The sequence below is a fragment of the Diprion similis genome, chromosome 10, assembly GCF_021155765.1.
Source record: "Diprion similis isolate iyDipSimi1 chromosome 10, iyDipSimi1.1, whole genome shotgun sequence".
Lineage (NCBI taxonomy): Eukaryota > Metazoa > Arthropoda > Insecta > Hymenoptera > Diprionidae > Diprion > Diprion similis.
In genome coordinates this window covers 7,012,676-7,028,586 of record NC_060114.1, presented here as the reverse complement: position 1 = coordinate 7,028,586, position 15,911 = coordinate 7,012,676, and the positions used below count along the sequence as shown (strand labels likewise).

Here is a 15,911-nt window from a genome sequence, read left to right as displayed (position 1 = left end):
ATCGAGTATGACTCGACTTCGAGAGCTCTATCGATGTTGCAAACTTATGTTGAAGACAGTGTAAAATATAAATTCGAAATCGAGATATATCGATGATACGGTTGCCACGAGAGTAGGTTTATCAATGTCTATTACGATCGGTGATTAAAACGTTGCAAGGTAAGTATCACTAATACATGAAAGCTCGTTCGGTTCGCTTCCCCACTCTGTTCTATTTTACTTTTTTCTGATACAATAACAAATCTTTTGAATGACGTCATCGTCAGTATCAGATTCCGAAAGCAACCTTCCTCAAAGTATGAGAAACTCTGCCGCGTTGGGTCTCTCTCGTTAATGTCGACTCAGTATTCAGTCGACACGCGTTTTACACACTTGCAATAAATTCCATAATCTAGTTTTTAAGTAGTGTTGATTTTTTTTTGGAAGTGGTTTAAAGTTACGGCGAGGGACGCAGTCCGTAAAATGCTTAACGGATACACATAATCGACATTTTGGCTGCTCTTTGATCCCACAACTCACAGGAACACGGCGCGTGTGTTCAGTTTAATATCAGCCGTTCATTCAGGCGTCCATGTTGCAAATTTCTGCAATTACGTAGGCTGCGGCTAATACTAATTGCTAACTGGCACCGAACAGTAAGTTGAATTACAAATCACGCTGATCCATCCAAATCTATAACACAGAACTTGAAACTGGAATCGCACTGCGCCACGTGTCGGCAAACCTGGTCAAAATAGCCCAAACAGCGGATGATACAAAAACTGTTCTACTGATTTAGAAGATTTTAATGTGGCTTCAAATCTCTAAAGCTGACAAGTAATATGTATACCAATATCGCGTTTGCATTGCTGGTCTATTAAAACTTCCAACCACAAATGCGCAGTTCTGAGACCATATATAATTTCTCATCAGCAAACCTTAATATACCTCTGAGAGCCAAGGAATGATTCAAATTTTAGGTTCCACCCGTCGTGGATGTATTCATATCGCATGAATGATTCTGTACTAGTGAACTATGTGTCGTTTTGATGATTATGAAGTAGACAGCGATTTATTAGTGCGGAAGTATAATTGAACAGTTGGATATTGTCGATATTGGCCGGTAATCGACAGTCAGTTACAAAGTGGATAATTTGACACTCGATTGAGATAGATGATTCTTTGAAAGCCAACATATGGAGCGGCTGAGTTAGTACAGCCAAGAAAACGTATAAGCCGCGATTTATGAAATGATCGAATGAACGTAATTTTTACTTTCTTGATTATACGTCACTTTATGAAGGATGTGGTTTAATGAATTTAGCAATAACAACAATAATCATGGCCACTGATGTAGTTTTAACATTACTGACAGTTAATTGGCAATCAGCAATTAGGGATCTAAACCTAAGACCAGTCCACTGATATGGCTTCTAGAAATAACCCCCTATAATCAGACTTATTCATAAACACATATACACTATAAAAATGTGTTTGTTTATACGTATAGACTTGATTACGTTTCAATTACTTAGCCAACGATGATCGGTATCATTTCAGAGAAGGTGATACCAGTGATAAAAAAGAACGCCGAAAATCATTACCGGTTTCATATCCAGACAACAGAAGGCAATTGTTAATATTGCGTTGTGAATTTGAACGTTGCATTGTTTGGTTGGGAAGTTACGACGAAAGAATCAGCATCTCGCGTTCAAAAAACCTTCCTTTATTATTAATAAGATAATTTCTCACCCATCAAAATCCAGATGTCGAACTCTAATCCCAAAACTCATGAAAAAGTACAGCCATGTATGAAAAATAATTACCAAAATTCTTTTGACATGTCAGGTATCACATACAGCATTCTTTGAGAATATATGATCGCTTGGACCGTATAATGCTTACGAACTCCTGAAACTCTGGCACCAATCTGAAGGACTAGAGCTAACCGAGACTAACCGAGCGCGGGGTATAAAGATTCGTTGCAACTTTCAAACTTGATACTTCAGCAATACTTTTTATAATTTTTTATGACCTGCAATATAAGCTCATTTGTCTCGATATTATTTATTGTTCAATTAAATTCCCTCGATAAACATCTGGCAACACAATAATGGTGCACAGGTTTTGGAATGATCGGTTTGATAAAGATATGACAGAATTTTAGATAAACGGTATCGCGTAGCCGTATCTTTCTGACTAGAGGCCGCCAACAATAAGTAGGTATAATGTTAACAGATATTGCTCGGTTAGAGAACGTCCATGCCAAGGTAAGATAAATGTCAAATAGCATAAATATCGGCCTCGTCAAATCGCAAGGAGCTTCCCACCATCTGGTATCTGAAGATAATGAGCTCGAATTATGCGTAATCGATACCAACATGTAAATTTTCCGTTACCAAAACCTAGTGAGGCAAGAAGGGACTGTATTTCGTTTATAGCAAAAGTGCGAGATGGCCAAAAATCCTAACGGATTTGTCCCTGGGGTCGGAACCGTTGGTCCGGTCGATTTCTCAGATGATGAAAGTACCCCACTAGCAGTCCAGGAGCAATTCGCTGCAAGGTGAGAACCACCAGACGAAATATGAATTCGTAAGTAAAGCTACAACGTGTCATAAACGCTCGTTTCTTTATGTCTTCGTTCGTGAATACACACAGCTCAAAAACAGTCACGGAAGCTAAAGAATGGGACTTATTTCGGAACCCACCGTTAAAGGAGGACTCTGGTTCGATGTCCGAACAGAAGTGCTTGCAGCTGGCGATAAAGATATCAAAAATCGTGGCCTATCTCTTTGTTTTTGCTATGGTCTTGAGCTGTAGCGTCATTGCCAAGGGAACAATACTGTTCATGACTTCTCAACTGCGGGACGACAGGACTATTTACTACTGCAATGTACTACAGCAGCTAGGTATGAAAACCCACTAAAATAATTTACTGGGCGGTTATGAATGATCGCGTTGTTTTCAGGAACGACAAAAACCTTCGCAGCCACGTTACCAGAGGAAGAAAAGATAGCTTGGATATGGTGCATAATATTCTCGTTTTCGTTCCCCGAAATCTTGACACTTTTCCGAAGTTTAAGAATTCTCTGTTTCAAGTCGTACGAAAAACCAAAAGTGGCCCATTTCGTGATTGTAGGGATCACAGAAACCGCCCATGTCATTGGGCTGGCCATTTTGATTGTAAGCGTATTACCTGACCTCGATGTAATTCAGGGAGCAATGCTGACAAATTGCCTGTGCTTCGTTCCAGGACTGCTGGGTGAGTGAAAACTGAACTAAAAAGTCTTTTAACCAGTATGAGGAATGATGTAAAAAATGGCTAATTCGTAGGGCTTCTTTCCCGCTACAAGAAACGCGATAAGCCGATACTGTTTCTCCTATTCATCGTGGATGTTGCTGCCCTCGCAATGCAGGTCACGGGATTTGTGGTATGGCCATTCGTCTACATCTCGAACCCAGCCATGTGGCTAACCCCCGTTGCTCTAGTGCTAGTATCTTGCCGTTGGTGGGAAAACTACGTTTCAATTCAGAGTCCCTTGGGTGAGTCTAACGAAACATCTAAGCGGTAGCATGTGATAATCCTTGAATTTTTCACGACGACAGGAATCATAAGATACTTGGGTCAAATAAAGGAGGAGCTAAAGCTCACGCGTCCCGTAACCTACCTCATGGTGTCAATTTGGAAGATAGCCGCTTTCTTCCTGACCACTTTGTCAATTCTACACATGAAGGGTACCACGATCAGCAACTTGTTTACCATGTTCGGAATCACTTTCAGCCAGCACAATGTCACAGTTTCCGAGATTCAGTCGACGATTGGCGGAGGGACGATCCCTGACCTATCAGAGGTTCTTCCCGATGGGGTAACGGCGATTGTAACAACGGACTCTCTCACTCCGGTTTACGTGATGCTGATACAAGTATTGGCAGCATACTTTGCCTACATTTTTGGTAAGTTTAAACATCGAAAGTGACTTTCCATTCGAATGTTAATAGTGAATTGTTAATTTTTCAGGTAAACTCGCCTGCAAGATATTGATGCAGGGATTTGGCTACGCCTTGCCCATTAACCTCACTGTCCCTGTCTCGATTTCGCTCCTGTTAGCCGCGTGCATTCTGCGAAACGAAGACCCTTGCACTTTTCACGGTTTCATTCCTGACTATCTCTTCTACCAGTCACCGTCTTTATACACATTGAGCGATTTCATTTGGAGTGAGTACGCTTGGGTATGGATACTGTGGCTGCTTTCGCAGACGTGGATCACCATCCACATATGGACTCCAAAGTGTGAACGTCTTGCGGTAACCGAGAAGCTTTTTGTGCTGCCCCTGTACGATGGAATGATGGTCGACCAATCGTTGGCACTCAACAGACAGCGAGATGATCAGCCGGACATGACCGATGAGGTGCAATAGTATTTTCTGTTAGGTATTGAAAACTTCATCACTTATACAAAATGTTCAATGCTTTGCAGGGTTTCGTGAAGCACGACGAAGACTATGAGAGCTTATACGAACAGAACGAAGGGTTGGGGTTTGCTCACACAGCCAGCAGGAATAGCGATCTGGTGACCAGAATTCACGTGTGCGCCACGATGTGGCACGAGAACAAGGAGGAAATGATAGAGTTCTTGAAAAGCATTCTGCGACTGGATGAGGATCAGTGCGCAAGAAAGAACGCACAGAACTTCCTCAAGATTATTGATCCCGATTACTATGAGCTGGAAAGTAAGTGGTCAATCGATTTTATTGCAATATATGACACATTGCACTACTCCAAATCTAATGACTACGTCCTCAGCTCACATATTCTTTGACGACGCGTTCGAGATGTCAGATCATGATGAAAACGAATCGCAGGTGAATCGGTTCGTAAAACTTCTCGTGAACACGCTGGATGAGGCAGCTTCGAACGTTCATCAAACGACGATGCACGTCAGTGCACCAAAGAAGTACCCGACACCCTATGGAGGACGTTTGGTATGGACACTTCCAGGAAAGACAAAGATGATTGCTCATCTTAAGGACAAGAGCAAAATTCGGCACAGGAAACGATGGAGCCAGGTGAGATGAAGCTAGACCCAGAACGGCGAACTGAGTAATTAAAATTTCCTGCACTGTATTGCTTTCAGGTCATGTACATGTACTATCTTCTCGGTCACCGGCTAATGCAACTGCCAATAAGCATTGAACGGAAGGAAATTATCGCCGAACATACATTCCTCCTCGCGCTTGACGGCGACATTGACTTTCAACCAGCCGCCGTCAAGCTCCTGATCGACTTAATGAAGAAAAATAAAAACCTCGGTGCCGCGTGTGGCCGCATCCATCCGGTAGGATCTGGTAAGCACGAAAGCGTAAACTTCGCACAGTACAGCTAGTGATACCATCACTATTCCAGGTTTCATGGTATGGTACCAAATGTTCGAATACGCGATCGGGCATTGGCTACAAAAGGCGACCGAGCACACGATCGGTTGCGTGCTTTGCAGCCCTGGATGCTTTTCACTTTTCAGAGGCAAGGCGTTGATGGACGATAGAGTGATGAGCAAATACACGACCGTCTCCAACGAAGCCCGGCACTACGTTCAGTACGATCAGGGCGAGGATCGATGGCTATGCACTCTGCTGTTGCAGCGGGGTTACAGGGTAAGCTTGACGAGTTCTGATTTCTTTGGAAAAATATGAAGAACAGACTAATAGCTGAACGAAAAGAGTTATGCCTCGCTCTCTTTCATCACATTTTCATTATTGGAAATGGTTTTTAGGTTGAGTACTCGGCTGCTAGTGACGCCTACACTCACGCACCCGAAGGGTTCAACGAATTTTTCAACCAAAGACGTCGTTGGGTTCCCTCGACAATGGCTAACATAATGGATCTGATTGGAGATTCAAAACGGACCATAAAAAACAATGATAACATATCGACTGTTTATATGTGGTATCAGACCTTCCTTATGGGTGAGTCGGTAGCTTTAACTATTTCAAGAAGTTTGTTTGAACTTAAAAATCACTGTTTAATCAACAGTTGGAACGATCCTCGGACCGGGAACAATATTTCTCATGCTGGTTGGCGCCTGTAGCGCCGCTTTCGGAATTGGGAACTGGCCGAGTTTTCATTACAACCTCGTGCCGGTTGTGATATTCATGATTGTCTGCCTAACTTGTAAATCCAATACACAAGTAAGCAGTTCTTTACTATATTGATACTAAGTTCTTGGGATATGTAGGTTCAAATAAGAGACACGTACACGTCTGTTATGGTCAGTGTCTCGCACAAAACTGGGGTTCATCATTATTATCCGTCTTAGTGTTTATGGTGATGATATAGATGTGTGTGTGTGTGTGTTTGTGTGTATGTAATCTCTTTACAGTTCCATTATGCGTTTATCACGCGTAGGTACTAATAACACTCTCCGGTAGCTTTTCGTAGCCGCGGTAATCAGCATGGGATACGGCATTGTTATGATGGCCGTGATAGTGGCTATTATAATACAAATGGCAGACGATGGTTGGGTTGCTCCCAGCTCTCTCTTTCTATTCCTGATCACCGGCCAACTGGTCATAGCAGGACTCATGCATCCCCAAGAATTGATGTGTCTTCCATGTGGAATAATCTACTACGTAACAATACCTGCCATGTATATGCTACTGGTTATATACTCCATCACAAACCTTAACAACGTCGCCTGGGGTACCAGAGAAGTGCAAGTCAAAAAGACGGCTGCGGTAATTATACATCATCATATGACGTTATAGTTCATGTAATAGTAAATTCGTATGCTCAATCATGAACTGAAAAATCGTTCAAACTACTAGTTTCCCAGTATTCCTAGAAGACCTGATTAGCTTGGATATCCCCGAATGGTGTTAGATATTGTAACGACAATGTCATCACATTTTTTCAACTACTCTTAGGAATTAGAGGAAGATAAAAAGGAAGCTGAGGAGGCTGCACGAAAGAGCAAGCAAAAGTCGCTCTTCGGGTTCTTGCAAGACGGCAAAGGAAACAACAGTGACGATAACGGTTCAATAGAGATATCGCTGGCTGGATTGTTCAAATGCATATTATGCACCCACAACAACCCGTCCGACGAAAAGCAACAGCTAAACGCAATTGCGACATCCCTAAGCCAGATGGAGAAGAAGTTGGAGAACATATCGAAGTGAGAGCTGATTGTCACAAATGAATTTAAAATACATCTTAGTGTCCTTCGAGAAGGAATAATTCAAATCTGTCTCCAATAGAGCCATAGATCCTCAAGGTCCGAGACAAAGGCGAGTCTCGTTCACCCGGCCTGGTGGTGAAGCCACCAACCTGGCTGAGGAGAATCTGACGAACAAAGACCAAATGGAGAGCGACACGGATAGCACGGTGAGCCAGAACACTGAGGGCGATCGAGAGCGTACATTTTTGGTGAGTCCTTATTGGCTGGAGGATGAAGATCTTAAGAAGGGGGAGGTCGATTTCCTTTCACCACAAGAGGAACAATTCTGGAAGGACATACTCGAGAAGTACCTCTTCCCGATCGACGAAGACAAGGCAGAGAAGGTAGAAGAACAGAGATTTGTTCCAAGTACATTTCATGTCTTATGACTCTTGCCCTAATACCGATCTGATCGAATCTATAGACACGAATTGCTGGTGACCTGAAAGAGCTTCGCGACAAAAGTTTCTTCGCATTTTTCATGCTGAATGCCCTTTTCGTCATGGTCGTGTTCTTGATGCAGCTCAACAAAGACGATTTACACATCGAGTGGCCCTGGGGTATCCAAACGAATATTACCTACGATGAAACCGCCTTGGAGGTGAGTGGATGGTCATTCACTCTTTCCAAATTTGTATTTGGATAACGATACGGATATGAATCCAGTCTGTTTCCTACCATTCAGGTGAACTTGACCTCGGAGTACCTTCAGCTCGAACCAATCGGTCTAGTGTTTGTATTCTCGTTCGCTCTGGTACTGGTCATACAATTCATAGCAATGCTGTTCCATCGATTCGGCACGTTCGCGCATATCGTGGCAACCACAACGCTGGATTGGTACTGCTGCAAGAAGGTGAGGGAAAATTCACATGTTTGAACAGAGACGTTAGCCCGATCATAACTGACTTAAAAATTGCAAGTACATTATCCTGTTTGCGTTCTTCCCCTCAACAGCCGGAAGACGTATCGGAACAAGCATTGTTGAGCAAAGACGCGGTTCAGATAGTGAAAGATCTTCAACGACTCGATAGCGTTGATGAAACGAATGGAGAAGACACTCATAAACAGCCTGCAAGACGCACGACTGTTCGCAACCTCCAAAAGAATAGAAGACAAACGCAGACGAATAAAAATCTTGACAATGCATTTAGAGAAAGATTCTTTAGCATAGCCGAGGGTCCAGGTAGGTTTTACTCCTCGTGAGAAGGAAGTAATGAGATGAAATTGATGAAGGGTACGAAATTATAAACTCATTCTTTCATTGGCTCTCCAGACTTTTCAAGGCGCATGTCTTCGCGAAGATCAACTGTAGCTTTCAAGGCGTTCGAAGCTAGACGCCATAGTATTTTGGCCGAGAAGAGAAAATCCCAAATGCAGGCGATGCCAGGAGGAGCAGCGAGCAGTAATTACGGCGTGGCAAGGACTTCATTAAGCATGCAGCCCAAAATGAGTAGGAGAGGCAGCCAAGCCTCAATCATCATGCGCGTTTCAGAGACGCATCAAGGCGTTGTTAATCTCGCTTTCGATCCGGAAGAAAATCCCAGAGCTTAGATGCCCAGCGTCAATAAAATATCGAGATTCTACGCAACGTGTTTTCGTGAAAACCAGTACGTGTCATAAAACTATAGAATGCATCTAGATTCGATTGAATAATTTTACTTTTTTCAAGTACTGGATATTCTTTGGGCCAAAATATTTTCAAATATTGGTATCTTACTTATTGCGGCTTTAAAGTATTTTTATCAACATTAACTAACATATTCAGATAAACAAATTCTCTGCAATGGCCGCAAAATAGTCAGCACATCACATGTTGAAAAAATCACATTCAGTCATTAATCTTGTAGTTATTTGTGCTACGCAGCCGCAGCTCGATGAAATAATGACAACATAACTGAATTAGTAATTTTCCCATTTATCAAACTAACTTTCCCTCTCTTTTATCATACCTTATACATGTATGAAAAATAGTATTTTTGTGATTTTCTTCTAACATAAGTTTAATAAAACACATTTAAAAAAATGTTGGGGGAGTAAATTCGCCTTACGCAAAAAATAAATTTTAAATTATTGTAAACGAATGATTTATAAAGAGTGAATAAATATAGAATGTGTGTATATATATATATATATATATATATATATATATATATATATATATATATATATATATATATATATATGTATATGTATATGTATATTGTATATACTCAGTTTCACATTGGCTACTGAAGATTTAGACGAGAAAATAATTTTTAATCCACTAATTAATTGTTCTTCTTGTTTGATGATAACAGTATATAACTACTATTGCAATTCGTCACCACAAACGATAAATCTTTAAAATTTTCGGAGTTTCGTGTTACATGGCTTTGAAAAATTGTGAGCTGACTTTTGAAGATTTTATAATCACTGTAAGGAGATTTTTAGAGCTACAATTTTTGAGTCTGAAACGACACTGTAAATTCATGAAACAATGATTAAATATTTTTTAAAAACTTACCAATTGCAGTTCAATCTTGATGACAGCGGCTGCAGCGAAGCGGGCCACTTCCGGAAGTGCAATGTTCGTGCACCCATCGTTTTTCCACAGATTGTTTCACTTCACCAATCACATCACTAGTTTTGTTTATTATGATATTATGTGAGCTTAGGTAAAGTTTTTGTTCAGAATTGTGTATAGAAAGGTGCTGTTAAATCCTCCTTCGCGTTTGAGATACTTGGACTTCGATATTTGAAGATGTATTCGACAACGTCAAAATCACTAGAGCACCCTCATAAATGGATCTTACAATTCGAACAGTCTTCAGTCTGCGAAGGGCGAGGCGGAATAATCGGTGAACCGAATAGGGACTCGTTTAAAACTAGCGAAAATGATCAAACTATCGATTGTGCGACTAGTGAAAGTATGAACGACAACGTCGAAATCGACCACAACTCTACTTGTCCCGAACCGTTCATGAACACAACAAATTGAAATACGGATGAACATGAATCCGATTAAAGTTTGCAACGTTAATGTAACGACACATTAAAAAAGAAATCAAAATATTATATACTACGCTTCTAGATCAGATACGCAGTCCGCATTAATATAATAGAACTACGATTTCATTCAAAATTTGTCAATTCCTGAATTTTTTCTTCATTCTCAACACCCAAGATTATGTTTGAAATAATTACACGGATTAGAGATACAAGTATGCAAAAGGTGTATCAATTGTGATTCACGATATAAACGTAGAAACATTGACAGCGTGATTCGATATACACCTTTCATTATCTGTACCGTAGCCTGCTGCCCACGCGATTTGAAAAAACTATCAATATTACACGATCGCTGAGGTTTATAAGGACAGATGCTGAGTATGCGTTGACCACTATCGCACCAAAGATGATTAGGTATTGTTCTTTTTACCGACCGACAATGGCGTAGCGTAAAAATTACCGACCGATAGTCACGTGTCATTAGAGGTTACCAACCCATGCTCACGTGTCAACAAAAATTTAGCGACGAGGTACATACGTAATTATCACATAGAGATATATCTGATATATGAATTATCATAGAGCATACAAACAAGAACGAAGTCTAGCATACCCTTTGGTGTAAGCGTTGACTGAATATACTGATATACAAATATCTTTAGTCAACGTATAACATGTTATCATATTATTCGAATTGTATCAACGCAATGCTCGGGGCACTCAATTGTTATAGCTTCAATCAACGGTGTTACTACGTCTCTCTCTTTCACTGGCACGTGGACACTTTCATCGTCGATGCCTCCCCCATGCCTGCATATGCTCTTAAATAATTATATGAAAATTGATTTCTATCTAAGACACGAGAAAATCGAGAATAATTTCGCATGAGATAAAAGGGACAGTAATATCGCGACCACAAAACGTTGTTGCGAGAATCCACGCCATGAGTGACTCAGATTTTACAAACCTTATCGTAATTTCTGTGTGGTTCGGTGACGAGGCACCACCTGTTGTCAGTCGCACGAGCCGCATCGACGACGACGACGACGACTGCAAAATCTCGTTGGAGTAGATTAGGTTAGGTTGTCTGAAATTAGATACAATCAATGAACTCCTACAATCGTTGTATACTCCGCGCGTGTTTTGGCCTGGTCGCCTTGTTGTTTTACTGCGAATACGCCGTTCATTACCTCGTCATTTTTCAAGTGAGTATAACTAGTTATCCAGTTTTGACGACTTGACATGTCGGTGCCGGCCTAGCTTTTAAGTCTCATTATTTTTGACTCACCAGGATTTGACGAAACTTAATTTTTGCAACACATTGCTTCCTCGATGATCATTTACCGGTTAAATAGCGTTTCCTCTAACGGGATATAGTCGCGAAGGAAACAGAGGAATTGAATTACCAGACAAAGTAATGAAACAGATGAAACAGAAGAAGAAACTCCCTTTGCATTCGTAACTTGCCTCGGAAACTATCTTTTCACTCGAAAATCTGTTTCATTCGTTTGTTGTGAAGAGCTTGCTTGTCATTTATATTTAAAAGAGAAACATGAACTCTGTAATGTTACTATTTTGTTTCGTGAAACTCGATTTTAGCTTAACTCTTTTGTTCTGGAGAAAATTAGCCGTCATTCATCTTTTTCAAAACAAAAGAGAAACGAGAAATCTGATGTTTTGTAAAATTCGCTTTGTCACAATTTTTTACGAAAATGCAAAATGATGAATCATTATTTTACTCGAATATTTCTATTTTACATCAAACAACTCATCTTTTATTTATTTACTTTGAGACTAATTTTCACTTAGTTAATATTTTATTGTTTATATTAAAAAAAAGAGCTCACTTATACTGAATTATACTCGCTTGATTTTTAAGAAATATACTCTCATGTTCTTTTTTTAAATAAAAGAGAAACCCACTTTTACTTATTAATACTGAGTAAACTCAAATTCTGCTCATACCTTTTCCCAAAAATCAAAGAACATTGCTCAGACTTATTCTAAATTTCCAATTTTCAAGAGTGTTTTTGTTCAGGTTCTTTTTTACTTTACAGTAAAATTATTAAAAAAATGAACCTGAGCAAACTCTTAATTTCTGGATTTGTTTTTAGAACCCTGCTGTTGCCCTTAATCTTTACTTTCCCCATTTACCAAAATTGAACAGAAAGACTAAGCTTTCACAGCTTAGAAAAACTTTGTTTTTCGTTCATATTTTTTCTTTGAAAATAAAAATCTTGCTTGTTTGAACAAAACCAATTTTTCTGTCAAATTGTTTTCTAATTTTTGTCTCATTTTAAGTGCGGGTGGCCAGATCTAGACGCCCAAAAAGCAGACCCAGCTATTCTGCTGAACAATGCAGAAGAACCGCCTGTGAAAGTCATGTTTTTAGCCGATACCCACTTGTTGGGTTCCAGAAACGGTCACTGGTTCGACAAGTTAAGAAGGTTCGAGCTTGAATTATCATTCACAGTTTGTAAAATTTTTAAAACAATATCACTTTTGAGATTCTCCCTTTGTTAAAAATGGAACGTGCAATAAACTGCACCAAAAATGTCCATAGAAGTTAAAGTACATCATATAACAACCGAATTTGAAGTAGAGAGTGCTATCAACAACGCTATTAATCTTCACGTCTTGCTTTTCGAAAAGTGTATGCACTATACTTTGGTATACATTACTTAACTTATAAAAACTAAATCACTAATGATTACATGAAACTTTTCTGTAGGCATATTTACTCAAATTTTCACATTAAAAATGGGGAAATTTTTTAGAAGCATAAAAAATATTAATAGACTCTGTAGTATGCAATCACTGTCTCACTTTTTTCCGAGTGGCTAACTCCTTGCATCAGTCTGGCAAAAGAATCTAGTCTGAGAAAAAAATCTATAATTCCTTCAGTTTAGTTTATTATTACATCATTTTTGTATACATTTGTTTGGGCTTTCATCTGCGGTGCGAGTGTGTTTGTTTCTTTGTTCATGTTTCACATTTTTCTTACGTTCATTACTGATTCATATTGACGAGGCTGAAGTTAGCAGCCAGAATTAGCAGCCAAACATTTTAATGTTCATTCGAATAAATAATTTCGAATAGTCTTGTGATTTGTGCATTGATATATGATGATTTGCATCGTTTGGAGTTCGCTTTGTCATAATCGCTTCCTGATACCGTTGATTTGTATTCTATCGTCAGTGATATATAATCCTTTTTCTTTCTTTCTTTATAGAGAATGGCAAATGCACAGAGCATTTCAGACAGCGATGACTATTCACAAGCCGGAATTGGTCTTCATACTAGGTTTGTAAATCGGCAAGAAATTTTAATTTCATACATAGAATGCAAGAAAGACTGATAAAAATAGGAAATAAATTTCAGGGGACATATTTGACGAGGGACTTTGGTGCAGCCGTGCCGAATTCGAACGTTACGTCGCTAGATTCAATTCCCTGTTCTACGTTCCGCAAAATACACAGCTATATGTCGTTGCTGGAAACCACGACATGGGCTTTCATTACCGTAGGTTGAATTTAAGTGACACAGTATTGGAGCTATCAGTCGTGTCGTGGCTTCGATTTGATTGCATTTTTCAATTTTTTTCTGATTCAGTTTGCCTGTTTAAATATTTATTTCTTGTGGAGGTTGATTATCCAAAAATTGCTACCCACTTTTCATTAATATTGTTACATAATGCCGTCTTGTAATAAAATTGACAAAATGGGTCGATTTTTGGGCAACGGACCTCCTCAAAGTTGGAGTATAATTTATTTTCTTCTCTTATCGTCTTACAAGTTCCAATATAGCTATAATATGCGTTTGCAAAGAACGTTTTTACAGTTTATTCAAAAAAGAAGCTAAAAAAATTTACAGTAGTCTCAAAGACATTTGAAACTACGTGATCGAGTCTATATAAAACTAATATTGTAAAAATTTTATAACATAGAAATCATCCCTTACTTAAATGAAAGGTTCGTTAACGCGATGAAGGCGCCCAGTGTTGAGCGAGTTAGTGTGAGGGGAAATCATTTCGTTCTAATGAACAGCATGGCGTTGGAAGGAGACGGATGCTTCCTTTGCAAGCCTACAGAAATGGCGCTGAAGAGAATTGCCAGTAAGTCTGATTGATTTGTTTCATAAACCGCAAGTTTTGACTTGCCTTGCAGTTAAGATTGTGATAAAAAAAATTTGAAACTCATCCATTTTCATTTTCACTTTCAGAGCAGTTGAAATGTACGAAAGGTATCGGAAGTAGCTGCAAAAGTAAAGACATTCTGAAACAGTACAGCAGGCCGATACTTTTGCAAGTGAGATTTACAAAACCTCGATCACAATCGGATTTTTGGTTTCTCTTTCTTTTTCTTTTTTTTTTTTTTTTTTCACTTCAAAATTGAGAGAAAGGGCAAAATTATTAATAACTGCCTTTAACCAAAGGTTTTGCAATTTTTCAGCAGAGGGCGTATACTGATTCGTTATGTTTTTTTCCTTTTAATTTGCTTCGTCTGGAAAAATAATATTTTTTTATTTATTAGAACGAGAAGAAAATTTTCTAGTTACTTTTTGAGAGCCAAATGCTTTTTGAAGTTTCATACTCAAAGGAGCGAATGAATAATCTATACATTGAATCTATTTTCAGCACTATCCGATGTACCGTGAATCTGATGAAATTTGCCACGAGGTTGACGAAGCTCCGGCCAATATAAAAAACGAGAAATTCCGAGAACGTTGGGATTGCCTGTCGAAAGAAGCGTCCGAGCAAGTTCGTCAGAGACACAATATTATTTTTGAGCATCAAAGCTCACTCACGAAACACAGATAACGAAAAAAAGTCACCAGTTTTGAGTGATTGAACTTCAAGAAGGTTGTTTTGGTCAAATATCCATACGATGTTAAAAATTATATAAAAACTTATCGTATGTTGAGTATTTAACAATTAATTATATTTAGTGTCAAAATTAACAAAAATGTACCAATTTTTAACCAAGCAACTTTCTCAAAGTGATGATAGTAAAAACATCGAAAGCAAAAACTGCTGATATTTAGTCGGAGAACAATTAATACGTCAGGTTTCACGCTTGATGATTTAATGGATCTAAACCGATCTGATTAATTTTCTCTTTCACAGCTTTTGGACATAATGGAACCGAGACTTATAGTCGATGGACACACGCATCATGGCTGCAGGAAAATTCACCGTAAAAATATCCTCGAATTCACCGTTCCGTCTTTCAGTTGGCGCAACAAAAACAATCCGTCATTTTTACTCGTAAGTATATAAATAATAAATGCAAAGCTCCAATGATGCAGTAAAATGTTTTCCAATCGTACCGAGGTATAAAAAAGAAAAGAACAAATATCAAACCATATTTTTCGTTGTCTTTTTTCAGGGTGTATTCACGCCGAACAATTACATGGTATCAAAGTGTTACATGCCTCTCGAGACCACGGTCATAAAAATATATATAACCGGTTTTATCCTAGTATTTCTTTACGTCGCACTCAAAGTTAGAAGACGTTTCATTTATCGTCGTCTGCTGAAGGTTGATTAGTAAAAAACGAATTCATGTAACTGCGTATACAAAATCACTAACACACATATCGTATGCTAAGTTGACTTACTTACTGTATTATTTCATCATTGTTTATACACTTCACACTCATACCAGTTATCGGTTCTCATCATTTTCCAATCACATTTACTCCGACATATTTTCTTTCCTTTTTCGTATTAAA

At 39.0% G+C, this 15,911-nt stretch overlaps 2 protein-coding genes across 3 annotated transcripts; both read left to right on the top strand.

The window, feature by feature from the left end:
• Positions 1-312: 312 nt before the first annotated feature.
• On the top strand, positions 313-8,854 carry LOC124411941 (chitin synthase chs-2-like). Its single transcript, XM_046891497.1, has 20 exons — positions 313-635; positions 2,421-2,542; positions 2,638-2,888; positions 2,948-3,241; positions 3,313-3,522; positions 3,586-3,933; positions 3,998-4,389; positions 4,458-4,710; positions 4,784-5,046; positions 5,115-5,325; positions 5,384-5,631; positions 5,751-5,943; positions 6,011-6,165; positions 6,406-6,711; positions 6,901-7,148; positions 7,231-7,534; positions 7,615-7,791; positions 7,876-8,043; positions 8,145-8,373; positions 8,464-8,854. Exons 2-20 carry the CDS (start codon positions 2,433-2,435, stop codon positions 8,739-8,741), a joined length of 4,638 nt encoding a protein of 1,545 aa, XP_046747453.1. The 5' UTR covers positions 313-635; positions 2,421-2,432; the 3' UTR covers positions 8,742-8,854.
• Positions 8,855-11,219: 2,365 nt separating this feature from the next.
• LOC124411943 (metallophosphoesterase 1) lies at positions 11,220-15,765 on the top strand. Of its 2 annotated transcripts, none has more exons than XR_006929720.1 (9): positions 11,220-11,383; positions 12,480-12,625; positions 13,411-13,481; positions 13,560-13,700; positions 14,125-14,292; positions 14,400-14,485; positions 14,815-14,941; positions 15,304-15,444; positions 15,566-15,765. XR_006929720.1 is itself a non-coding variant. In XM_046891500.1 (9 exons), exons 1-9 carry the CDS (start codon positions 11,285-11,287, stop codon positions 15,725-15,727), a joined length of 1,137 nt encoding a protein of 378 aa, XP_046747456.1. In that variant the 5' UTR covers positions 11,220-11,284; the 3' UTR covers positions 15,728-15,765. The 2 variants fall into 2 exon arrangements, 1 of the variants encoding a protein (XP_046747456.1); XM_046891500.1 differs by having other exon boundaries at positions 14,815-14,937.
• Positions 15,766-15,911: the final 146 nt, after the last annotated feature.

Excerpts from the sequence above, each read along its gene's own strand:
- LOC124411941 (XM_046891497.1), top strand. The coding sequence starts at position 2,433 with ATGGCCAAAAATCCTAACGGATTTGTCCCTGGGGTCGGAACCGTTGGT. Across the intron at positions 2,543-2,637 it reads CAGGAGCAATTCGCTGCAAG|CTCAAAAACAGTCACGGAAG; the intron begins GTGAGAACCACC and ends GAATACACACAG. Across the intron at positions 2,889-2,947 it reads CAATGTACTACAGCAGCTAG|GAACGACAAAAACCTTCGCA; the intron begins GTATGAAAACCC and ends CGTTGTTTTCAG.
- LOC124411943 (XM_046891500.1), top strand. The coding sequence starts at position 11,285 with ATGAACTCCTACAATCGTTGTATACTCCGCGCGTGTTTTGGCCTGGTC. Across the intron at positions 11,384-12,479 it reads ATTACCTCGTCATTTTTCAA|TGCGGGTGGCCAGATCTAGA; the intron begins GTGAGTATAACT and ends TCTCATTTTAAG. Across the intron at positions 14,938-15,303 it reads CGAAAGAAGCGTCCGAGCAA|CTTTTGGACATAATGGAACC; the intron begins GTTCGTCAGAGA and ends TCTCTTTCACAG.